Below are 21353 nucleotides of genomic sequence, written 5' to 3'. Positions count from 1 at the left end.
ACGTGATAGCGCTCGAAAAAAATTTTTTCCTGCGTGATAGCAATGCGCTTCCGTAACATAGACTGAAACAAAGCAGAGATAAATGTTGAGTTTGAACAAATAAAGCTCTAAAAAAAAAACGTGGTATATATTTGCATTCAGCCTTCTTTACTCTGATACCCTAAAATCTAGTGCAGCCAACTGTTTTCACGATCACATCATTTGAAATCAGAAGTAAACTGCATGATTTCAGAAAAACATGAGAACGTCTGTTTGTATTTTGCCACAAGCCGTGTAGTGGAGATAAATGTCCTATGATTAGATGATTGGCCTGCATTCAAAATGCTATTTGTTCCAGAAAATTAGTAATGGACCTCTTCTTCTGCATGTGGTGAGAAATGAGAGGACAGCATCATGCTGCGGGGAAGGTTTTATTTTTCAGCTAAGCGTTGACAGGGAGATGGAGAAGGGAGTAACAAAAAGGTGACAAAGCATTTTGATTAAAAACAAAAGAATTTTGAATAGAAGAACAGATCAAGGAAATTACTAACCTATCCTGGAAGAACTCCTGTCAGCTGTTCAAAAACTTTGAACAACTGACAGCTGTTCAAAGCATAATCATGTTTTAGAATGACCTAGTCAAAGTCCAGACCCAAATCGAAATGAGCACATGTGGCAAGACTTGAAATTGTATGTTTAAACATGTTTTCCATCTAGTCTGACTGAGCTTCAGTTGTTTTGCAAAGATTTATGGGCAAGAATGTGTGCGAAACCTTCTGAAAATGATTCCTGGCTGCAGTTGGCGGGTCTATAAAATATTAACAGAGGGGAATAGAATACAAACATATACTTTTGAAATTTTTATTCATGAAAGGTTGAAGTTTGCCACATGTGCTTATGTTTTACAAACTGATTATTAGTATTGAGATCCTTACCTTTGTGCTTTTGATAACATGTTATGATGTGTTGCATGTTTTTCTGTTTTTGCAGGGAAGTTAAACTAGATTGTAACATCAAAGCAGACTATTCTCTGCTTCCTTTACTTCCTTGTTGCTGGTCTCTGCAGCCGTTGTCCTACATGAGGTGTGTAACTCTTACGGCTCCATTGATCTCCATTAAGTCCTTCGAACACCGGTCACTTCCTTTTTACGCATGGGCATCATTCATTCAGGCCCCGGGGACGGGGGGGAAAAAGGCAAAAACCTGTGAGCAATATTTGCCATTCACACAGGATTAGACAGTAAAGCCAGCTTCACACCAGCAGCATGGTGTGTGGGTTGTCTGTGCATAATGTCATGATTTTCATTTTGGCTCCTCTGTTCAGAGATTACAGCACACACCGCAGCAGCATGTCGGCGTACAACACTCCTTAGGTTTGTTTAGTCATTGCCAGATTTTCGTGATTCTCTTTTATTCCTTCTGTGTTTTGCTCACCCAGTGGTTTGATCATTGTTCATGAAGAATCCCTTGGTTTTCTCAGTCTTGCTCATTAGTTTCACACACTTCAGGCATGCAACACAGCAGACTAATTGCCATGTTTTTTTTTTATTTTACCTGAACAATGAAACGAGTTGTTTTCAGTGCTAGTTTGCTTTAGCTAAAGGCGCTGTCCTCCCTGTCAACGCAGCTGCAGATGAGGGTACCCAACGCATTTCAAAACTCTGAAAGCCTTTTTTGAGAATCACTTCTATAATAAAAGCACTTCACATTTCCAAAGAAAATTGCATCAGCCTGATAAATATGCTGCAATTTTCAGACAAAATGAACAGCAGTAGTGTAAATTCTGCTGAATAATCAGACACAAACCATTTCCGACATTGTGAAACAGTTTCTCTTGCTTGATTTGCTCAGACACAGTGGAAAACATTTAGGTGCTAATTGTTATAGGAGAATTATGAAGCCAGAACATTAACACAGAACTGCTATTTATCTATTTAATGATGTAATCTTTCAGATTGCTCCAAGCAGCTGTTCATGAGCCAAATTAGCCTACTTCCACTGTGCATGACTGTCCATTAATGTGTGAGCTGCAGTTCAAATTAGTGCAGTGTTCAGACCAAAGTTATGAGTCTGACCTTGTCGGGTTTCTACTGCAAAATCTTACACCATAAGACTCGTTTAAACATGAAATGAGCACATTTAGCTGCTGTCAGATGAATGGAAAGTGGAGCTTAGATTGGAGACATTTGCAGCTTTGATAACTAGATTTGTACCAGTCAGAGATTAGTTTGACTAATGTCTGATTTTGTTAAGCACTGATTTTGGATGGCCTTTTTTCTTTTTTAAATAAGATAATTTTATTACAATCAACTCCAAGTTACAGAGCCGATTCTTTCTGGATCATTGAATTTCAAAAAGCAAAATAAAAGATATTTACTACTACTGTCTCAAGCTTATCGTCTGAAAAGACAGCTTCAGTCTGGTGCTGGATCGTTAAATCAATTATTGCAACTCTAAATGAACTTAAAGGAGCCTCATTTTCCAAATCAGTCAATAATTATTTAGAATAGAGATGAGGTCTCATGATGTGTGAGAGAGCAGTCGGGGTTACACCGCTCTGCAGAAAAACAGGCTTCAATATTACTGCTAAACAAAGACACTGTTAACACCACTGACATTTTCAGCTGCCTTGAGGATTTAATATTAGCAGATGCTAATGTACAATTAGCTCAATTGGTGCTGTCAGACTACTAACTGTAAGCATCAAGATTTTCTGTAGAGTTCAAGCTTAACTGAGATTTCTGAGGCCAGGAAACATTTCTGGATTCATGACACAAAATTAAACTGTAAAAGAACAAAATCAAGCAAAATTGCTTCATAGCTTCTTGTTATTTGTGGAAACCTTTTCCTTTGTTTAAAAGTAGCAGATTAAACACAAAGATGACATGAACACTTGATAAATGCTGTTCCTTTTTTAAATAGCTTCTTTTGGGCTTCTGTTTAAAACCCCACTAATATGTAAAATAGTTAACAGAGTCTTATTCCCTGAGTGTGACCTTCCTCATTAAAGGAAATTGTTTTTTCAGCTAAAACCTTCAAAGAGTGGGTAACATTTTTACAGATTTCAATGGGCCGATCACTGAGCAGAGTGATTCCAGAGTCAAATCTGACATGTTGATCATCAGGAAACGCTTGGTCCATTTGTGGTGAGAATAATCTTTTTGCATAAATGATTTGTCTGCAGTTGAACTCAGGTCAAAGAGCTGATTTTCAGAGGATTTGACCAGCTAAACTACGTACCTGTGGTCTATTATAACAGAACCAACTTTTACATTTATATCACCTTGCAGTTGATTTGTTCAATCTGGGCAAAGGCCAGGTTGTACATATGAATATATGGTATTGGTTTTAAATGCAACTGTTTTAAAAGTAAAACAGAGTTAAAGTTAGAGTTTCCTTCCCCAACCTTTTCTGTGCACTGCCATGCAGCTGTCTGAAAGGATGTTGCTATTTATTTCCCAGCTTACAAGAAAAACTAATTCAGATATTTAGCTAATGGTTATTCTATAAATTTTCCAGACTTCATGTTAAGTTTAAAATCATAAAATATGAATTATAAAGCAAACATTTTAGCTGTAATAACCAGTGTTTTGCTGTTTCAACAGCAGCAGCAGCAGCAGAAAAAAACTAAAAGCTTTTGTTTCTTTTCTTTATATGAAGGCTATTTGATCCTGATTAGTTTTGTTTTTACCGTGAAATCGTGGTATTTCCACTAAGGAATATCGACCCGTTTGTTTAAGATCCTCACCCTCTCCAAGGTGAAACAACTGATTTGTGAATGAATGAAACAAACAGATGTAAAGTTTGTTCAGAAGCCTTTCGACCTGTGTAGCGTCTACTCACCCATGCGGACAGAGGAGAGCAGAGGGGCCTGACTGAGGGAGAGTGGTGGCATCGTGACTAGCAGGAAGGAGAGGAAGCGTATTGACAGCAGCAGTGCTGGCAGAGCCGGCATCTTCTACTGCTCCTCATGGAGAACGGTCTGCTGGCTGCCTGCACCAACACCTGTGGGATTGGAGAGCGTGTTAGTCGACACAAAGTCCCACTCTTCCTTTAAATTGTCATCATACACCTTATCGCCACTTTGCACTGTCATATTCCGAGGTAGTGGGAGCACCTGCGCTTTCACAACCCATACAATGCACTTTCAAAGTCAGTTATGAAGATGTTTCTTGTCATATCGCACCAGCAGCCTGGTTCCCGTGCATACAGCTTGTCTAATAACAAAATACAGAACACAACTGTATTCACGTCTCCTGTGGAAAGTCGGCTGTTTAGATGTGACAGGATTCAGCCTACCAGAGGATCTCCGGAGGCTTTTCAAACAAAACATCACAACGCACGCACACACACACGTTCTGCGTATTCACACACATTTGTGTATACGCAACACAAACAGGCATGAAAACAGATCGACATACACGATAAGCGAGTACTAGAATCAGAATAATAAGTGTAAATACAAGAGCTCTGAGCTGGCTGGCTGTACAGTACACAACACTCATCCGTATCCACTAACATGGCTGCTATACCCTAACCTCGAGCCGCCAACTTCAAAACGACACACAAACACGCACAGAAGAGCACAAAGGGAGTTCAGAGGATCTCCAGTGGTGCTAAGCAACAGTCTCCAGGAATGACAAATCCTTGCTCTGACTGACAACATGACAAGGTTGTGTTGAAGAGTTGGAGAGAGGAAGAGACAGACGAAGACAGAGGAAATTGAGGGAGGGGTGTTTCTGAGCTTTACACGGTGCTGACAGACTCTTGAAACGCTGCGTTCAGGACCTCCACTTGATCCGTGTTGTTGTAAACAGCAGTCAGCTGCTGACCCTGATGAGAGGATGTACCTTCACTCTCAGATAAATCAAACGCACAGAAAATGTGGCTTCATGCTGACGTTATGGATCTAACATCCCTCCACCGTCCATCCTTGAGCTTGATGGCCACCTTCACTAGAAAATCCTTCATCTGCCATCTATCTAATCTTTGTTTGTCTACCCAAAAGGGGACACAATATTAAGATGGTGCACTGGTAAAATGAGATGAAAATGTAACTGTGTAACCAAGATGAAAGATGTTTTGTATTATGAGTACAACATGATGCTGAAAGTCCTCATAGAAGTCCAGACCTAAATCCATTTGAGAATCTATGGCAAGACTTGAAATGAGCTGTTCAAAGGCACTCTCTCTATCCATACTGTGTTAGCTTGAAAGGCAGCTGTAAGTATTTAATAGGCGCATAGTGCCATTTTATGGCAGTCAAGTAGCTATTTTACCTTCAGATGTTATGGAAATGCTGTACAGATGAAAAACTTGACAGAAAATTTGACATTGCAGTATAGCCGTATCAGACATCTTGAAACTCTGTCTCTCCAAGAACCTCCTACACTTTCCAGCACAGCCTTCAGTACATCAAACACAACAATGCTTCTCCGTGTTGTCCATTGATGTAGTTTACAATCATTCTAAGGAGTGACTTTTGTATGATAAGCTCAGCGGACTCGCAGTTCCACCAGGTGTTTGCTAATTGCTGCTGCCGCTAGTCTGGAGGAGCTGAGTGGAGGGAGTGCAGGAAAGGGATGCGCTGTGGGTCGGGGAACTCGGCTGGCTGGGGACTGAAATTCCTAGGTGCAGTTTTGCGGAAATAGCAAGCGTTAAGGTACCTCCTAATGACTGCCATGGAAACTTTAAGGATTTTGTAGACATCCAGGAATGAGTAAAAGCAACACTGATAATGTCCTTGAAGAGGGAGTTCCACAATAACATAATATGAACCTCAAAAAAAGTCAAATTTGCATAATAACCCAACTTTAAATGAATGTACAAAGAAGATATGGCAACAATGTCCCTTCTTAAGTAATTCTTACAAATGATTCCAAAACACTTGAAGTTGTAATTACATCTAAACCTCTAATTGTTTTAGCTACTTTCACTTTGTTTATCTCATTTTCAACTTTCTAAACTTTTGTATGTCACAATTATTTTAGAGGATGGTGGAAATATATCAGTGTGCTCTGTTCAGATATGACCAAAACTAAAACTTCTGGTCTAAATAATAATAAAAAGACCTAGTAATTAATTAAAAGCATAATATGTGGCCTAGTCAAATTTCAGGTCTAAATTTAACTGAGAATCTGGTGCAAACTTTGAACAGTGATGCTCACTTACAGTATTTGTGGAACGTGACAGAGTCTGAGCTGTTTTCAGTTTCTGGACATGAACATCAAAGCCCAGATGTGTCAAAGTCATTTTCATTTCAGGCCACATGAAGATCATGGATGCCATTAAAAAGCCGGTTGTGGCAACTACTTACTAATAAACAGCTTTCTTTCAGTATATTGTTTTTTATGGGAACAGTCCCAAATTACATCAACGTAAAACGGTGTTAATTTGATTTGACTGACAAAATATTTAAACACACAAAAGTTTAAAGTTTTATTCATGTTGAGTTTAGTGGGCCACATAAATGGCTACGGTGGGCCAGATTTGGCCCGTGGGCCTTCAGTTTGACACGTGTCTTAGCCCAAAAAAATCTGTAGCTATTTTCAAGGCAAAATATCTCACCTTCAATAGTAGCTGCTTCTTTCACTTTTAAAGATTCACATTATCTCCAACTCTTGCTGAACGGTGATGTTTAAACTCCACAAAAATCTATCGTTCGACTCCATCTTCTGCACCTCTGACGGGTCTCTCAAACGGTGACCAAAATGTGCGCTTCAGCACGTTTGTGATACTAATGAACACACCATCCAGTGCAGATGGCCATTCTCTCATTACGGCTTCCAGGGCTCAGAGCGAACCGAGGCAGGGCTTATGTGGAGCCATCTGTATCTGTGACACAACATAGGATAGCAGGCGCACAGTGGGAGTCATTTGCGCTTTTATTGTAATCCATACATCTTTCTCGTTTAACTCCAACGTGTTACTGTAAAGCCGCCAATAAAGGCAAATGAAAATCTTGTCGCCACATACGCAAAGCTGTCATCTCATTTGCATGTTTGTTTATTATGGTTATGCAGCGGCTGCTTATTCGGACCGCGCCACAAGATAACTGCTGTCACTTTGATGACTCTTGCTGAAGTATTCTGTTTGCTTCCCATACCAGTGGTTTCTTTCTCAATTTGCTCCCCAACAAAGTGTGTGTGTGCGTGTCTTTGTTGTGCTCGTACCTGGGTGTTTATTGCAGGGCATGCATGAGCCTGTGCCTGCCCACTGTGTGTGTGTATGTGTGTGTGTTTGTGATGGGTTATTGATCGAGCCCCAGCTGAAGTGGTGGGCCCTCAGGTGCAGTCAATCAAAACAATGGGGAGCCTATCATGGGAGCACTGCGTTTCGCAGGAGCCATCTGATTGGCTATTACCAGGAGGCAGATTGCCATGATGACGAATAAGATCCAAACTAAGGCTATGGCTTCATCAGCGACGGGATGGAATCGGTGCTATTTCATTGTTATTGAGAGCTATTGACAGCATTAGACAGAGAGGATTAGAGTATCTTTACTCCCAGGAGAGAAAGACAACGGGTGGAAGGTGGAAGGAGATGGAAAGCTGTGAAAGAAGTCGGTAGGTGGGAAAAAAAGACGAAGCAGAGGGAATGGGGTTGCGCCGATGAGGGAATAAAAGAACAAAATTGAATATAGAGAGAAGAGATTGGAAAGTGTCTGCAGAAAGAGACGCAGAGCCACAAAGAGACAGCAGTGGTGAAAAAGTACATTTACCCAGGGACTGAGAGAGGGGGAAATTTAAAGCACTTTCACTTCAGTTCGGTGCTTTTAATTACATGTCAATAAACAGCATTTTCGCCACAATTCAAAAGAAATTGCACATTTAATTCAGCTGCAAAAATCACACATCTTTTTAATTTATTTTCTATATTTCCCCGTGTTAGTTTCAACTAATTAAAAACAGCAGTCAGTTCCTGTCTGCGTCATTCCGAACGTTATTTGCATTGCAAGCAACCGGAAGTCAGATTCTACCTCATCACTGCTCTTTGAAGCTCAAATCGATTTACTTCCTTCTGCGAATAAAAGAAAGAAACATGATTGAAATCTAGGAAGCTCAAGAACTGAAGGTTTAAGAGCAAAAACAAACCCCTTTGCATCAGGGAACAACAGAAGGAGGTGATCTGATCGTATGAGTCATGTTTTGTTTTACATCATGTGGAAGGCTGCACTCGTGTTTACCTGGGAAAGAAAAAAAATGGGAGCGCAGTGCATCGTAGGAAGAAGGCAAGCCTGTGGAAGCAGTAACATCTGAACATTTTTCTGCAGAGAGGTCTTATGCCTCGATGTTCATGGGGAATTTTACTCTGACATTAACTTGAGAAAGTACACATTTGCCTAGAACCACAAATAAATATCTGCATTTTTATTCAACCTCCCTGGGCCAATACTTTCCAAACCAACTTTTGCTTTAAAAAAAAAAAAAAGCAATGTCTTTTGGGATTTGTCTCTACCAGCTTTGAATATCAGGATAATTTTTTCCCCTATTTTCTTTGTAAATAGCTCAAGCCCAGTCATTAGACAGAGAGAGAACAGCAACAAACCCAAGCCCAGCACAGACTTGGATTTGGGTCCAGACTTTGACTGGGTTGTTCCAACACATAAATATGATTTGATCAACACTGCTGCGTCGTAACTCTGCCTCTGTGTTTTGGATGCTTTCACAGAGTCTGACGTCTTTTGGAGTTTCCAACACGTTTTCTTCAAGCATTATCTAGTATTTAGCCCCAACAAACTTTCATGTCTCTTCTAAAGAAAATCATCCTGAACTATGCAGCCATCACCACTGTGCTTCCAGGTGGATGTTTTTGTGATATACAGTTCTCTAAAATGTGTGCAAAAACATTTAACGTTGACCTCCTGTGAAGAGGGAATCTTCTTCGTCGTGTGTGCGACTTGTAGTTATCCTGTCAACAGATTACTTCTGAGCCGTCTCCTTTCCATAGTAAATAAATAGTTGTGCTGTGATCTTACCATTTAAAGATGATGGATTGAACGGTGCTGCTTTAGACATTAAAAGCTTGAGATATTGTTTATAGCCAAACCCTGCTTTCAACATCTCCATAAATTTAGCCCCTCAGCGTTCTGTTTAACAACGTAAATCCATGCAACGCCAAGGACTTAAATGTTCTGCAACACTCTCAAAAGTTGAAAAGTACGCTGCTGTCGAAGTGAAGAGAGGGAGGCTACCACAGCATTAGACAGATGGCTAGCGTTGTTACCGCCACCAGCATATTACTGTTGTTATTACAGTTATTATCACAATTTTCTGAGGTCACTGGGTGTTCCTGCTTTTATTAGCAATTTGGTGTGGATTAACCAGGATGAAGCTTTTTTCCTCATCAATCTGAGGCCGAGCGGTCGCGGCAGGGGCCGGAGAGTCAGGTTCACCGGTTTTAATTATTTAACAGAACTGGAAAAGCTACATAAAACATGTCCACATGCAAAAAAGAAAAAAAAAAAGAAAATCCAAAGCAAAGCTAGTCTTAGAATTGATTATTGTCTTAGGAAAGTTTTACCAGGTTCCTATGGGTACCCCCTTTGACAAATCTGGCCATGAAATTCTAGGCAATTCTGAGCACTTCTTCCATCACTGCAGATGAGCGAAAGAAAATAAGGAGCTGAAAAGTCCCAGAATGAGGTGGGGGAATTGAGAGAGCCAGATAGAGTCGAAACGAAGTCGAGCACAAATGGTGAGACACTATTGCCGTGTTCAATTTGCTAGGACTGTGTATCTGGCTGGCATACAAGCGCTGTTGTGGCGGCGGTACATGGCTGAGTCCCTGTCGCTGTCGGGTGTCAGTCTGCGGGGAGCTGGAGCAGCAAGAGGCCCGACCAGACTTGTCTGAGCTGCACAGAAGAAGAAAAAACTGGTTCCTAGCCTCCCTCGTTTTCTTTCATTCTGCACCCTGCTGCATGTCACCCTGTGCACTGGCACCACCGAGACACACAGAGAAGCTTAACGCATAAATATTCTGTGGGTGTGCATGTGTGCGTGTGTGTGTGTGTGTGGGTGGGTGCTTGCACGTGTGTGTGCAGAACAGAACAGTGAGGACAGAGTGTATGAAAAGGGACATTCACGCGCTGTAGATTCAGCTGTTTGGTGTGTGCATTCATCTTGAAGCATATTTGTGTGTTTACTGATTTGCCCGTGTGTGTGTGTGTGTGTGTGTGTGTGTGTGCGCGAGCGTGTGTGTGCGCACTCGAGAATTGGCAGCTTGCTCCCAGTGTCTGTTGTGTCTATTATGAAAAAGAAAGCCGTAAAATCTGAAATCTTAATTACCTAAAGGGGAGCATGTGGGGAGGAAGGGGTGGGAGGCTGGTTCATGATGTTGGGAGGGTTACATTGGAGGCAGGAAAAGGAAGGAATGCGATCTCCCCACTGACCCCCAGGGCAGACGGAGAGAGGATGAAGAGAGACGGAGGCAGAGGAAGTGGGATGAGCCGGGGAGGAGCAGAAAATAAAACTCAGATGGAGAAAAGAAGCTTCAGGCTATATAAGGAAAAAAAAAATATCTTTTTGTTTTCCGCCCCTCCTGCCTTATTGTATGAAACAAAGAAATCTAACAGTCATCATAATGGAAGGATGAATCATTTCTATAATTGAATTTGTAAGTGGAACAGCTTCAGTGGCTTTGGGTTTCAGGAGACTGTATGGAGCGACCATCGGGGGAACACAAGCGTTATTTTGCTCATTCTCACAATTAACCGGCCCTGCTGAGTACAGGGCGACACTGCAGCAGAAAAGGGGCCGCCGTCCCTGAATGAGTCTGGTTAAGTCATTTTGGAGCATTTGTTAGCCTTCCCCAGACAGTATTGATGAGCTGGGAGGTCGGCCCGAGTGTGTAAGTATGTTTGTGCTCATGCAGTGGAAAAATTCAACTCTCCCCCTCCTTTGACTCCCGACATTTGGCTACTTGAGAGGATTAAGCTTTTGCTGCTTTGTGTCTGCTTCTAATATCAAAAGAGCCGCACATATTTTTGTTCATTTTGACTCAGCATTTTGAGTCTGCAGTCATTTGGGTTCCTTTATTCCCTTTTCTCATCGTCTGACTTACTTTCCTGCTCCAACCCTATTGCTTTCTGTATTTTCCACCTAATCTGCATGTTCTGTTTTATTCTTCAGCTGTTCAGTTTGATGCATCCATCTTAGAAAGTCAAGACTTTATGGTGAAGCCTTGCATTTTTGAGAAATATTGGAACCTGTAAGCAGGTACTCAAATTTTTAATTTCCACTCTTGACATTTCTCACCTTACCAGAAAATGTTTGAGACAGGTCTATTTCATTTAGGCTTCATAAAGTGCCTTTCTAAAATATTCAGACTTTTTCCAACATATGAACTGAGGACTTTATGAGATGAGATGCGAAAATCTGTCAACATTTTTTCTCAATACATCTCTGAAAATATTTTTGGTTAATATACATCTAGGTCAAAATTGAAAGACATTTGGTTTAATATTGAACATCTTATTGATCTCCAGAATTGATCTCAGAAGTTTCTGAGTCTTTTAAATGTAGACTTGTTTTAGTCAAGAATGGGTCCCACAAAGAAAAGTCTGACTTATGCCTTTCTAGCTAAGCGTCTGGCAAGATCACCATGTGTGCATACAATTTATGATATCTGGCTTTAACAACACATTATTTGGTTTTTGTGTTATTTTATTTACCGTCATCTTTCTTATCCAAATTAAACAGTTTTCTTTATCTGCTTCTACAACATTTTGCAAGCAGGTGTGTCCTCTCTCTGTAAAACTGTTTGGATAATTTCAATTCTCGCTGCATAACTGACATTTATCACGTGGCAACAAAGCTGAACTTTAACTCTGATGCCATCGCAGACATGTCTTGGTGTCAGGGTACAAACGGTCGAACCGGACGGCCTAACGACTTAAAATGCATGTTCTCATTTACATATTTACGCATATTTTTGCCATTATTCCCAGTTTCCACAGCTTTAGAAATGGGAAAAAAATGAAGTTATATCACAATGTTGCGTCAAATGAAGCAGTCGCTGAGTTTTGGTTTATATATTCTCACATCTTTGCAGACTACTTTGAAGACATTTTAAATATTAAGTCAAAGTTTTAATTTTTAGACCCGTTTATATTTGTTGGGTCTAAAACTAACGTACATTAGTTGAAATCATCACTATGAATAAACATATTACTTTCCCCAGTTTGAACAAAGTCTCGCTCTCTGAGTGTAAATCAGCTCGAAGCTTTTAGAGAAATCATTTCCAGTATCACCAACTTCCCATCAACTCTGACCAGCATTCCTGTCCAGCTGAAGAAAAGCATCCCACCAGCATGATGCTGCCACCACCATGTTTAATAAAGATAATGCAGGCTTCACACAGTCTTCATTCTCTTGGATTTTAATTAGAGACAATGTTTTCACTTCAGATAAACACAACAGTTTAAAATTATCCCAATGCAAAGAAAAGGACAATAAATAAATAAAATATAAAATGTTTAAATAAAACAAAAGTGCCAGAAAATTGTCTGGATCCTCCAGATATCCTTCAAATAAAGAAAACACTGAATAAAATGCGACTATCATGAAGGGAGAAGGGAGATCATATTTAATACAAACAATTAAACAAACCTGTTTCGATATTTGCTTTTTATATAGAGAAAATAAAAACCCAGATAAAAGAAAAAGACACAGTTTAACAAATAAATAAATAAATCTTTATAACATTTCTTATTTCGGATAATATTATAGCCAATAATGTTAATAGCTTCTAATGTGTCTAATGATATTGCTCAAGAACTTCAGCAATATCTAAAGAAATGTTAAAAACTCTGCTTAGTGACGACTAAAAGCATCATTTTAAGATTTGAGACATTTATTTCAAAATTATTATTTTTCTTTCTCCTAACAAGCTCATGCAGAGCCAGAGCAATCACTATGATTTTATTCTCCATTAGCCATGGATTCCCACTGGACTTCAAGCCTCCAGCGAAACTTGGGCAAAAAGGAGACTGTGACGCTACCAGGCAGGTGGTCATAATGTAATGCCAGATCAGTGGAGAACCTCAAATACTAATCCCTCAATTTATATTTTCCTTGTGATTAATTTGGCAAAAAAAAAAAGGGGGACAGTGCAAATGAGAATGAATAGGAATAACTGTGAAGAGCAAATCTAATATTATGACAGCTTTGCTTTCTGCAAATGATTAATTAACATTCTTAGATTCATAATTAAGCAAACAAGCCCAAAACAGCAATATTTGCTTGCTTGAGCTACTCAAATATAATTTTCCTCCGAGGGAAAATACTATAAAGACAAATGGAAAGATGTCACCTTGGTGGCTGAAAATGGCATCAAGTTTCTGTTTTATTTTTTTTTTTTTTCATCACTTTGTTTCCTGAACAATTTCTTGATGATTAGTCTTCCCTTCAGACTAATCAAGAAGCTCTCTGTATGTTTTCTCAGTTCCTCTGACTTGTCCTCGCTCAGCAGGGCTGCAGACACTTTGAAGTCTCACTCTCACCTCCTTCCTCCCTCTCCGCTTTGTCTCCTCTTCTTCAGCCTCTATCCATTCTGACTTTACTTCAGGAACACTGTATAGCCCTGTCTCTTCGCTGACCTCTCTCTTCCCTCTCAGGATCTTCGCTCTCAGCGCTCTCTTCAATCTCGACAGCCCACTTTCTCCGCCACAGGCCCCCCCACCGCCACCTCGCCGTCCGCCCCCTCTGTTCATTGAACATGGATAAATTCTGCCCAGTATTCTCCTTGACAAAGAGGCCCTCAGTCTGTGACACAGGCTGCTCGGGGAACCACCGTTCTCCTGCGACACTGTCACATCTGAGTACGTCAGGCTCAAACGTACACACCAGCTCCAACAATCTGCATGAGCTCTCCAAGAAGCAGCAAAGAACATTGTGTTTGTGTGTGTGTGTGTGTGTGTGTGTGTGTGTGCGTGCGTGCGTGCGTGCGTGCGTGCTGGTATGCAAGCAGGCCGTTTTGTTTTCTCAAAGTCTCCGCATCCCGGTGCACGGCTGCGTGTGATTTGTTTGAACATGCCAGCAGCGAGTTTGCATTTCAGCCTTGCTGCATGCATATGTACCACCCGCTGTTCAGGCAGTGAGTCTGCATATGTGTGTGTGTGTGTGAGCGGAGTGGAGGTGGAGCATGGCTCTCGGTTTATTCCTTTCCCCGGGAACTGTTTAAAAAAGGAGAGCTGTTTATCGTCTGTGGCCGTCGATGCACTTGTTGCAGCTGCGGCTGACGTCAGCGCAGCAGTTTAATCACAATTAGCAGGCCATCCTTGAACTCGTTCGCCTCGCGGCTTGATTGGAGATTGAAAATTTGCGTTCTGTACAAAGCCTTGGAAATGCAGCAGTGACATTATTACACACGGCACTGGAAAGAGAGCAATGTCTGAGCAGGAATGGAGGGTTGTCAGTAAGAATCAGTGTTTCACATGAACGCTACTCCAGATACATCCCTTTCTTTTTAAGTACTAAATGAATGGCAAACTTGGTTCTGATATTAATGAGGTAATTAGGCACTGAAGATTAAAATATGCAGATTTAATTTTTAATCATTGAGCTTTATTCATGTTCAAGGATAATATCCTAATGAATAAAGCCAAACTTAAAGTTTCCTCAATTTACTTTTAAGCATCTATTTTAGTTTGAGAAAAAAAAAAAATTACTTTATTGAGATAATTGCTTGCCTGTCTTCAAACACTTTCCTAAAGCTGCTAACATTTAAGGACATCTTAAATTTACTGTGGTGACATTAAACGGCGTTATATTTCAGAGTAAATTTATGCTGTAAAGTCCAAACTCAGGACACAGTTCAAACAATTTCTTGTAGAAAATGCCAATACAAAAGTTTATTTTATTTCCTCTTGCTGTGGATAAAATGAATGTTTCCCCTCCTTCACTTCTAGCCTAGCAGTAAAAACAGAAGGCCTGTGCCTTAATCATTAAAGCTGAAATGATCCATTCGAGGATCTGTTTGCACCATGTGTGCGTGTAGTCCCATCCAGATGCCATTAAGCACAAATAAAGCAACTGATTTTTATAGCTTTATTTGAACCGTCTTTCTTTGATAAACTTACCGATGAATATAGGAAAATAAACAGAGTAGATTGTCCTCGAATTACCTATTAAGCCACAAAATATTATTTAAGGAGTACGTAATTATTTTTGAGAAATAGGATCTCCATTCTAATATGCCACTTTTCCGTCCAACTATTTCCTTCTGTTTTTGCAATTAGACCCCAGAAACAAAATAGGTTTCTGTACACTGCAGCTTTTGTGGGAATCCAGGTGTGTCCAAAAGCTGCATGTGAAAACAACATAAAAAGAGAAGCAAACAGATGTTAAAAACTGGCAGAGCTCAACAGCAAAGTTCTGTACGCCAAAGCAGAACGATGATGCCAATGTGGATGTAAAAAAAAAAAAAACTATGGTGCATTTTAAGTCATTTCAGAAGGTTTCCTTCATAAAAGTTTGATACACAAATGTGATTTAGTTCAGCTGAGAGTTGTGAATGTAAGATTTCTTAAGAGGTAAAGTATTAAAATGAACTAGTTCTAATAGACATGAGCAGAGTATGAATTTGTTCTTGTGAAAGCTGAATATTGCCGCCATTTAGAAGGTTTCACTAAAAACTTCAGAGGCATAATTCATAAAAAAAAAAACTAGACGAATCAAATAAAGGAACAAGAACAAAACTATCACTTTTTTTAAGTTTTAGTATGACTAATACACATCTAGTATTCTAGAGAAACCAAAGCACTTGAAAATCAGTTTGAAATTCAGTTATGATTATTTTAATTTTAGACAGACCCCCTGCCTCTGCAGACAGGGGAGACAACTGTTCAACATCGAGTGCAGCGTAATCAAGCAAACAAAATACACTCTGATTGAAATTATCAGCATGGTTCATTCCGCTGAGTGGTACGCACACAGTAAGATGTTTGGATGCAATCTTTTTATTTAACCTTTGCACCACAGCAACCTGCAGGCACTCAGCTGACTTCAGCACACCTGTAGAGTCAGAGAACTAAGCGTGCAAACCAGGAGAGACGGTCTTTTCTTAAAAAGTTGACAAAGTCTTGGTGAAACATCTGATATGCAGGAGGGGAAACAAACACAAAAGCTCTCCTCTGTATGGTTCAGTGTTGTAGCTCCATTAGGTCTGGGGAAAATATTTTTGGATAACTTGAACTCTTTAGTCTGAGAAAAAACAGCAATGACCTCAGGAAACAAAACCTGAATGCCAGGGAAAAAAAAATAAAACATTTTCCTTCAAGTACATAAATATCCCTCATCCAGATGGTTGGTTACCATCTGGGCTGGTTGGTGCAACAAACACACAAACTATAATTCTCCAGCACATATGAGCTCCATTAATCCTGCACTTGTAGGTCTGTGAGTCCGAAGTCTAACACTAAAAACTTTTAGTTAAAAGCCTAGTAGTTCAGTTAATAGGAACATAAATGATCAACGTCCTATCGCCAGAGGGAACATGTAAACTCCACAAAAGGAAAGCGATACCTGATATTTAAAGCCACGACTTTGTTACTGTGAGCAACTGTGAAACTCCACATTTTAATGATTTACAGCTATTTGGTAAAACCAGAACCAAAAAACAAAAAGAACAAAAAAAAAAAAAAAACAAGTGCAGACAGATAGAGGTTTAAACTCGGTGCAGATAGAGGACTGATATCCATCTATACATCAATTTATGAAAATACTCAAAGAGATAATAGAGATGACTGTAAGTGGATGTACTATATGCTGTTAAGCATGGAGAAAGAAAATGAGAAAGAGAAAGATTAATGTGTAAGATATCATAATAGTTATTGGGTGAGAAGCAGCAGAAACCCTGGACAGGTCACCTCCAATCCATCACAGGGCAGCGCAGAGAAACACAGGAGGCAACTATTTATACACCTGAGGGCAATTTAGAGAAATCAGTTAAAGGAAAATGCTTGTCCCTGGCCTGGGAGAGGAAGCTAAAGTACCTGGAGAAATGCCAAATATGCACTGGAGGAAAATACAGCTGAAACCACCTCGTTGCATAAACCAACACTTTTTTTTTCTCTCCGTCTGACATTAATTAAGACTAAACTTCCCCTATTTTAAGCCAGTTAGGATTACTGAAATTATTTCTATTTCCCAGCTTATCTATGTTCTTCAAATGAAGAAGTTGACATACTTCTCTCTCAATATTTGGTAGAACAACCTTGCAAGCTGAAGGATTTCAATCAAACATCATGTGATGCGTATCGTTCTACAAGCTTCTCTCAATGGTTTACTGGTATTTTGGCCTATTCCTCCTCTCTCGCAAAGCTGAATACGGTTTGTAAGCCACCTTTCTTCCACTCAGTTTCATCTCTTTCTACAATGGCAAAACCATTGTAGAAAGTCACAGCTCAGGAAAAACCACTCCTGAACACTGAAACAATTTGCAACTCATTTGGTGGTATGATTACGGTCATGGTCCAGCTGGAAACCCTATTTGTGTCCATGATTTGACTTAGTGATGTCAGAAGACATCGTATCATCTGTTGTGTCAAGACGACCAATCCCTGCAGCAGGAAGGAGTTCTCAACCATGCAAACTGTTCCCTTTTGCAAATGCAATGATGCTCATCATAGACAAACACTTCAGCTTTAGTTTCATGAAGGTTTAATCTCTACTAAACTTTAATCTGGGCTTTTTTGTTTCTTTTGGAGCAATGACTTCTTCCTCTCAGTGGCCTTTCAGCCCATGTTAGTACAGAATTAGTTTTATTGTAAATAATGATTTTCTCATCAGATTCGATCAACATCTTTACGAGCCGTTTTGCTTTCTCTCTAGGGTTGGGAGCACGTTTCTGTGGAGCATTCGTGTTCTAACCGTGGATGTGCGAGATCTCCCCAAGTTCTCCGCAATTAAGCAAGAGCATTTGGTTAATTAGCCATAAAACTGTAATTAGGTTTTAGTGGAGTGCATGGCAGTTTTTACACTGTTTATGGTTCCTATTCATAAACTCATGACTTGTCAGGGTGTAACCTACATTAAACTTATTGATGAATCCTCCTGAGACCCTAAAAGAACTACTACTGGATGAAACTGGGCTTAAAATTGCAAGTATTAAAGTTCAAATGCAAAGTTAAAATGATGTGTGGTTCTAATTTAGATGTAAATTAGCATTGACATAGCCTACTTTTATGCAATGTATGTCTTATGATTTAAATTTTCTGTAACTTTTAGCAGTTTTTTTGCTCTTTTGTAGTCTTTTCCTTTCTCCTAACAAGCTCATGCAGAGCCAGCCAACCGAAAAGCGGGGCTGTCTCACTGAATCGCTTTTCCAGAGTTTTATTCTGATTGTTTTGTGCTTTTTCTGCTTCCTTAAAGTATTTTCTCCTGTGCGAGTAGTTGTTTTGTGTCTTCTTTGAGATTTCTGCACGCCCACAGAGAAATCTGCATGCCACATAGTTTTGATTCAGCTCAACTCGAACTGATGCAGTGTCACCAGGGTTTCCTCGCATTAGCATCTGCTCTCAGGATTTTCATCACTTCTATCGCCATTCAGCAAAGGAAATTTCATTAAATTATGGGAAGCGTTTCACAGACAGAAGTTGTGTTTGTTTGATCGTTCAAAGCCCAGACACACAAACATTTGTACGGCTGCCTGGAGAATTTAGTTTTTTCGAATGAGAACCCATTTACAGCGAACATGAAATGGAAAACGGAAGCAGCCCGGCGACATGCGGTGAGACCGACAAAGGTCTGCGAGTTTGCCTTTGCACCACAACAGTTCTGTGATGAACTGATGAACCGCATCCACACAGCTCTCCCACTTGGACACCCACGCGCCACACTCACACGCAAATACACACACACACTCACAGAAAGCAGATAAACAGAGATTCACACAAACATTTCCAACATATTTGCCTTCATGCACACATAAACACAAACACGTATACACCGGGTGGGGATTAAATGACTAAGATGGCATTTGTTCTTTATGCGTCTCTCCACCCCTTCCTCTCTCTCTTTCTCTCTCTCATTGTCAGGTTTTGCTGCCGTGGCAACAGAGTTAAAGATGAGAGGAGGAGGAAGAAGTGGGAGTAGGGAGGAGTGTGAGGGAGACGGAGAGGAGCTGGTGATGGAACAGGTAAAAGAGAGATCAGAAAGTCAGAACCCGCTGCTTGTGTGAAGTGGAGCTGTGTCACTGCAGCAGCTGTTGCCCATATTTGTGTGGTTTATTTTTTATCTTCTAATGAGAGACCAAAACAAAAAGAGTGTGTGTGTTTTTGCAGTGTTGCCTGGATCAACTGCTGCTCATTGCACCTGATTTCAAAGTGTGTGTGCGCTGCATGATTGCAACAGATCTCCATCTCAGTTGAGTAGAATGTTACCAAGTGTTATTTATTTCAGAAATTCAATTGTTCAATTCGATTTTGTTGATATATTTCAAACGGATGACGAGTAATGATTTTTTTTTCTAATTACCAACAAAAAATTTTTAGTACAAAAAATGTGAGAAAGACCACAAAGCAGCTACTGACAACCTACAGAACGAGCTGTTATCAAGTATATTAAAGGAAAATTAAGTGGAAGGAAACAGAGTAGTAAAAAAATGATGGGCTACCAACTGACATGCTGCTATCTTGAGTATAAAATAGGGCAATGCTAGAGTTTGGGGATGATCTACCAAACACAGACGTGTCCAGGATGTTAAATACAATTGTTGCGCTATTTGTGTCAGGCCACTGCTGAACCAGATAGATCAATGGAAACATATTTCCTGGACCAAGGATTAAAAGGTTTGGCCTGTTGCTCAGGTCCAAAAGTCATTTTTGTCAGATCAAAGTAAATTCTGCATTTCATGAGGAAATCAAATACCTGGAGTCTGGAGGAAAAATGGAAAGGCACAGAGTCCAAGTTACTTGAGATCCAGTGGGAAGTTTCCACAGTCAGTGATGATTTGAGGAGTTGTGTCATCTGCTGTTGTTGGTTTACTGTGTTTATCAAGTCCAAAGTCACAGCAGCTGTTTTTAGTCTCTCGGATCTGCAAGTGGCGCAAAACATGGAGCATGGGACACGCGCACAAAGCCTCCAAACAAGCTTAGCGGCATTCACAACGAGAAAACAACAAAAGTGAGCAACAGAGCAGTTTTGTATGGTGTGCGTGACATGTTTGGGGTCGTAGGTCAGGTTAGAGGTTGGGCTAACTACTGAGCATTTTCACAAAAGATGCTTTTTTGCTCTCCACGTGAGTATGGAGGGCAAACTCTTTTCAATTCTGTGGAGCATGTTTAAGAATACTTTTAAAATGTGTGAATGCAATTTTTCCCATTGAAAAAATCTTCAACCTCCCTAAAATATTCTGGGTTTCATTTGCAGTCAGCTATAGTAATTAAAATGAGAAGAAATAAACATTTGAAATGTGTTAGTATCTGCATGAGTGACTAAGTTTTCAATGATATTCAAATTCACCAACATGCACCTGTCCCAATGCATTTTTCTTCTCCTCCCTCTAATTTGGGATCAGTTCATGCAGTTGTGCTTCTTTTTTGTTAACATGGGGTCGGTAGAAGAGAAAAAATAAAGAAGAAAGAAATGCAGGGAAAAACGGAGCAAGTGAGCGTCTTCAGCATTTTTGTCTCTTTAGCTTACATGTGGGGCTTCTGGTTTGTGTTTTCATCTGTACTAATTTGCTCCGCAGAAAGCATCATGCTCAAATCTGGTTTGTTTTCAGCTGCTCCGGGCGAGAGACAGATTCTCTCCGACTTGCACTCTTCTGACTCGCCTCAACAACTGCAAAGAATTCACTTGCATCAACGCAAAATAACATTTTAGTAAAAAAAAAAAAATAAAAAAAAAAGTAGGGCAAACCAATGTTCTAATTCAGAAAAAGAATGGATGTGCTTCCTTACAGAGATGAATATTACATGCAGAATTCCAGGGCTGGTTGGAAATCCTGTTAAAAATCAATATCTTTCATCATGTCTTTAGACTATTACTACTGAGTCTTTGATTAAATACATATTAGAAAGAAAGCAGGAGAGATTTTCTTTCCATGGAGGAAAAGAGAAATGGTGCCAGAATTTGTAATAAAAGAACTGGGCTTGAATCATCTGTGGGAAAAAAAAGTGAGTTTTATCATTACTGCAGAATTTCAGATGGATAGTTAGGCACAGTCATGGTATCCTCCAAGAAAAGGTCCATCTGTAACACTGGAGTAATCGCTGGGGGAAAAAAAGTAAATCAGCGATTGCAACGACACAATATTTAGAGCCATTTGAAAAATAAAATAAACATTTAAACTTCCTACCTCAATCAAAACTTTTTCCTCCCCAATATACTTTCTTAATAACCTCCTAAACATTTTAATTAAACACCAGATAG

The 21353-nt window shown here is 39.9% G+C and overlaps 1 protein-coding gene across 1 annotated transcript in view; it reads right to left on the bottom strand.

Annotated features, from left to right (window-relative positions):
* The window catches only part of grik5 (glutamate receptor, ionotropic, kainate 5), a 135764-nt gene that overhangs the window by 50734 nt on the left and 63677 nt on the right, over positions 1–21353 (bottom strand). Inside the window, exon 4 of the mRNA XM_015054891.1 lies at positions 3823–3984. Within this exon, the coding sequence (XP_014910377.1) occupies positions 3823–3934 (112 nt within the window). The 5' untranslated portion in view covers positions 3935–3984. The remainder of the gene's footprint in view (positions 1–3822; positions 3985–21353) is intronic.

Source organism: Poecilia latipinna, unplaced genomic scaffold (assembly GCF_001443285.1).
Source record: "Poecilia latipinna isolate Pla-1442-1.1 unplaced genomic scaffold, P_latipinna-1.0 Scaffold1284, whole genome shotgun sequence".
Lineage (NCBI taxonomy): Eukaryota > Metazoa > Chordata > Actinopteri > Cyprinodontiformes > Poeciliidae > Poecilia > Poecilia latipinna.
This window is presented reverse-complemented; position numbering and strand designations above follow the sequence as displayed.